The sequence below is a fragment of the Colossoma macropomum genome, unplaced genomic scaffold (genome assembly GCF_904425465.1).
Source record: "Colossoma macropomum unplaced genomic scaffold, Colossoma_macropomum, whole genome shotgun sequence".
NCBI lineage: Eukaryota > Metazoa > Chordata > Actinopteri > Characiformes > Serrasalmidae > Colossoma > Colossoma macropomum.
Genome location: NW_023495791.1, coordinates 1 through 5122, shown reverse-complemented (window position 1 = coordinate 5122; position 5122 = coordinate 1). Strand labels below are relative to the sequence as shown.

The following is a 5122-nucleotide window of genomic DNA, read 5'->3' as shown; positions in this document are numbered from 1 at the left end:
GTCACCAAAAAAACAAGGAAATTAAGCTGATTCAAATCGACCTGCCGCTATCCGCCATATACAAGTGCCTTCTGTGTGATTGTTACGCATTCGAATGCTCAAGGAACACGTTCCAACCACCCGCTTCGAATGTTATCACTCCATTGAATGGACGTAATCATTAGCCAGTAGGCCCATTGATATGGTTCAGTAGGGACCTCCTGTGCCTGCTAGAAGGTTCAGAATGTGGTTGTCGTCCATTCCTGTCGTTTATCACCCAGACCAATAAGGAGCCAGTGATGTCCGCGCGTGATCAGTAGCCAGTAGGCCCATTGCTATGGTTAAGTACGGACCTCCTGCACCTGATGGAAGGTTCAGAATGTGGTTGTCATCCATTCCTGTCGTTCATCACCCAGACCAATAAGGAGCAAGGGATGTCCACCAATTGCGAGTGACAACAGCCACTGAAACGCGAGGATTTGCGGACGCGCTTCATTCCGGCAGTGCCATCAATCACGTAAGCATCTTTTCATCATATAGCTGACTAAGACAAACATTTGAGTAGGACTGGTGTTGTGATCGCCTTTGAAGCTCACGATTCTCGACCATTTTCGCCCTTAGCGAAAATATAGCATTGGTTTGTTGTTTTGCTTTAATTTGCTTTATCACGGACACAAGTGGGCCGTCGCCTAAGGCGACAACGTGCTAGCTAGCTAGCGAGGTTAGTAGCTAGCTTTCTAGCTAACAGCTAACTTGTTCATGTCGCATCGTGAGCTAAGTAGCTAACGTTAGCTAGCTAGCTAATCTTGTCTGTAGCGCTGCATTTTCGCGTTTTTTTAATTAAATCAGCTGAAAAACGCGCATCTTGCTGCTCAAATGGCTGCTTTTAAATCTAATGCAGTTGGAGTAACTTTATCTAGCTACCGCATGCCTCAAAGCTAAGCTAAACTAATGCTAACTAATTGTAACGCAAGCGTTCAGCTGCTTCTTTCGGCCGAGTACTGCTAACGCTAGCTAGCTATGTCGCTAATCCTGCTAATGTTTGTCAAGTTGTGCTGCATGTGAACTCAGCGCATCATCGAGATACAGCAGCCCTTCTGTGTGATCACAAAAGATGGTCCACTTTCACTTTACTGAAGTGCTCATTTTAAATAATTGTAGACTTGATCTAAGTTTTTAGACCTAAGCTTTTAGGTTTTGTAACTAGCATGTCTAATAATTAATTTTTCTTCTTTTCCAGACGGCGTTCATTCTTAGCCAGCCAGCCATCTATCTCCTCACTCCAACCGCTCTTTTAAGAGCCACTTCTCTTATTTGTTTATCTGTCTGTCCTTCATTTTATTCCTCTCTCTCTCTGTCTCTCTCTCTATACCCCCACCCCATTTTCTGTCTTTCAGTTCTTCATCTGTATGTAGCTCAAGGTAAGTTGTGTAGAAATGTCAATAAAAACTAAATGGAAAGAGTGTATTTTAGTTTTAGTCACTATACCATTATCAAAGCATGAAAATTGTTTAAATCATAAAATCAAATCCCAAGTAGTCAGCAGTTTAGAGTAGTTTTGGGGTATGTAACATGTTTGCTTTGTTGAAACTGAAACAATTAGGGGGATGTCCCTGTTTATGCAAAGACTGTTAGTAAACTCTTGGCCTAACTGGCAGTTAGTGTCATGTAGGTAACAAGTACTTTATTGTGATTAGTGCTATGATATTTACTGCTCAGGTTCTGACAGCTAAATGCTTCTGTCAGTAGAGTACAGGTTGTGAGGGAGTGTTGTTGTATTTCAGGGTTAGAATGGCACAGAGCAAGCAAGGAGGTAATGTTTCTAATGTTAGCCAACTTCCATGTTGAGGTTACTGACATCCTCAGGTTGGATAGTATTGAAGTTTCTTACACAGTTTAATCGTTAGAATTTCCAGAGACTGGCTGGCTAATCTTTATGTAGTGTAGGGGTAGTGTTATTTGCTGGTAAAACAGGCATTACAACCTAATATAAAGAAAATACACAGTTAACCTCCTTTCTTTCATATTTTACCAAAAGCACAAGATGAGACGATCATTGATATATGATCTGTTAATTTATGTAGTTAAATATGACCTGTTCAAGGTTAGACATTGTTTAAACTGCCTTCGCTTTCATTCTTTTGGGGAAGCAAATGAAACTTTGCTTACCAACAAGAGCATGTTGAGGGCTTAGTCTTTGTCAGTGTTGTGTGTGTGTGTGTGTGTGGGTTTTGGAAGTAGTGTATGTCAATTTATATGGCTTCTGTAATGATTGTGAACATGGTTTTTATTTTGTTCATCTTTTCAGAAAGAACAGCCTTGAGTGAAAGCCAGAAGTCGACGCTAAAGTCCCTGTTTGATCAGGGCATGAACAGAGTTGGTTCACCCCTCATCAGCACTGCTGTTGCAACAACAGGACTTCAGCAAAATGTTGTTGAGGTGACATTTATTGGTTTTAGTCTTAAGCACTATTTGGATGAGGGTAGTTTTACCCACCTCCTCATGGAATACTGGTTTACCACAGGATGTCCATAACGTTTATGACTGATCCACACTGGATGAGAAATCTCGGTATAAATGACAGATATGGGAGTGGCTACTAGATTTGTACATTGCAGAGTAGAAAACTTGTAAAATAAAAAATTCGCTGTTATTTTGTTTACACTAACCATCTGCCTTTCTATTTGGGTGCACTGTGTCATTAGCATTGTCATTAGCTTGGGAATTCATGACCAGCCGCCAAGATCACTGCATGAAATCAAACTTTTTGTGTATTTTTTTTTCCTGTAAGTTTAAAGTTCTGAGGGTGAGGTAGGACACTACATATACATTTACAAAGGTAAACACATCAATGAGTGCCTCCATACTGAAGGAACTCCTTTTCCACAGAATATGATGGCATTTTTGCAGATCTGTCAGTTTGCACCTGGGCTTATTTCTACTTCATGTTTAATCGAAAGTAAAAAGTGCTGAAATCTCTACTGATAGTTGTTTTTACTGACTGTGCGCTCAACCGACATGGCACTAAAATGGGACTAAAATCATTAAGAAACACTGCTAAAAATTACATTATCCACCTTCTCATGTAAAACTAATCCTGTTTAAGTGTTTTGCTGTCATCAGCACATGCATTTGTCTTGCATGGTTGTAAACCAAAATCATTCTGTCATGCTGAGGTATTATGTAGTTTTTGTGATGCTTCTGTTTAAATTAATGAATGTTTCTAAGAACTGGATAGGCAACTATAAAAGAACTTCACATCCTGCAGCTGTTGCGTCGAAGGTAGCAAAGTCTAGACTGCATACACGAGAGCTGTCGGCATACAATTTGTTCTGTCGTGACCTCTTTGTAAATAAGGGTAAGGGCTGATGTGGTTTGTAACATTCCTTTTTATACTTCTTTCTACACTAGTGTGTAAACATTCAGAGTCAAATTTTTAAAACCACTTAATGATATTCATGCTGATGCTTGTGAATGTATCCTACAGAAGAAGTCTTGCATCTATTTTGTCCACATTTTAGAACCCATTTTTTAAAACGTACTGCTTTTGTCTTAAGGCACAATGAAAGACATCAGAAGCAGGTGGAGCAGTTTAGGGGAAGACGAGAGGAACAAATATATTCAAGAGGCTGCAGACTTGAAAGCACAAGAGCAAGCAGACCAGCTTAGTTCTGAAATGAGAGCTCAAAATTAGGAAGCATCTGAAGCAACTAAAAGTCGAGGTGTGGTGATTCTAAATGCATTAACGTTTTTAATTAAAAGCAGTTTAAGGAGTTAAGTTGTTTTCTGATGTTTCACAGTAAATTAAGTAACATTTATTGATGCGCTCAAAAATTGTCTTGTCTGTGACAAGGTGTCGAAGCTAGAAGAACTTGGAGTGGAAACGGCACTTATGATGTTTGACTGCCTCAATCCACAAGCTGCCGTCCATGAAGTATCCAGTAAGAAAGCCAGTGAATTCCTTGAATCAACTGGAACAGGAAACAAGTTCGGGCTGTATTTTGCAGGTGCAATCACAAATCTAATCATGCTTTTGCATTACATTCACATTTACTGCATTTAGCTGATGGTCTTATTTAGAGTGCCTTACAAAAGTCTCGTTATCCACTCAGGTAACGTATCCTTACTAGTACAAATAGTTTATTCCAAACTATCCTTTAGATAAGAAACAAAAGCCAGTGCTAATATATAGAAAGAAAGAATTAAACATTGCATAAGTGCAGTGTAATGCATTTCAATGCGTACTTAGATTAACGCTCGTTTAAGTGCTTCAAAAAGAGATGTCTTCAGTCTGCATTTGAAGACCGCGAGGGACTCTTCTGTACAGTCAGTGTAAGTTTGTTCACCACCTGGGTGTTAGGACAGAGAAGAGTCTTGATGCTTGTCTTCCATGTATCTTGAAGAATGGTGGGTCAACCTGAGCTGTACTTGAGACTGAGTACTGATTGATTTGATCATTGCCATAAGGTAGGGAGGGGCTTTGTAGGTAAGCATAATTGTTTTAAATCTGATGCGTGCAGCTACATGAAGCCAGTGAAGGGACTGCAGCAGTGGAGTAACATGAGTGAAGTTGGAAAGATTAAAGATAAGCCATGCTACTGCATTCTGTATCAGTTCCAAGGACCTGATGGCCCATATGGGAAGACCAGCCATAAGAGAGTTGCAGTAGTCAAGCCTTAAGATGACAACAGACTTAACAAGCACCTGGTTGGCCTCCCGAGAGAGAAAGTGTTGAATCCTCCGGTTGTAGAGGAGAAACCTGCACGATCAAGTCAGTGAGGTTCTGGATGACAAGTTATAGTTCTCAGCCAGTACAGCAAACCTAAGACTTTTTGCATCTTCAGATGGAACAAACAAGGAGTTCTCAAGTGAGATGACAAGAACATGGTGAGGACCTGTAGTTCCAGGGATGAATAGCAGCTCAGTCTTGCTAGGATTGAGCTTCAGGTGATGAGCTGCCATCCATGAAGAGATGTCAGTCAGACATGCCGAGATGCGACTGGAAACCTGAGTGTTGGAAGGAGTGTTAGTTGGGCGTCATCAGCATAGAAGTGTTAAGAGAAGCCATGAGAGGATTTTACATCTCCAAGAGAACAAGTGAAAAGAGAAAATGACCCAGGAGCCTGCATGGAGCAGATGTGGA

The 5122-nt window shown here is 40.6% G+C and overlaps 1 protein-coding gene across 1 annotated transcript; it reads left to right on the top strand.

The window, feature by feature from the left end:
• The first annotated feature begins 2218 nt into the window (after positions 1-2218).
• zgc:113176 (uncharacterized protein LOC554708 homolog) lies at positions 2219-4060 on the top strand. Its single transcript, XM_036563525.1, is given in 5 exon segments — positions 2219-2506; positions 3167-3337; positions 3537-3660; positions 3662-3701; positions 3833-4060. Coding segments are annotated over 5 exon segments (828 nt in total). The 5' UTR covers positions 2219-2223; the 3' UTR covers positions 4043-4060.
• Positions 4061-5122: the final 1062 nt, after the last annotated feature.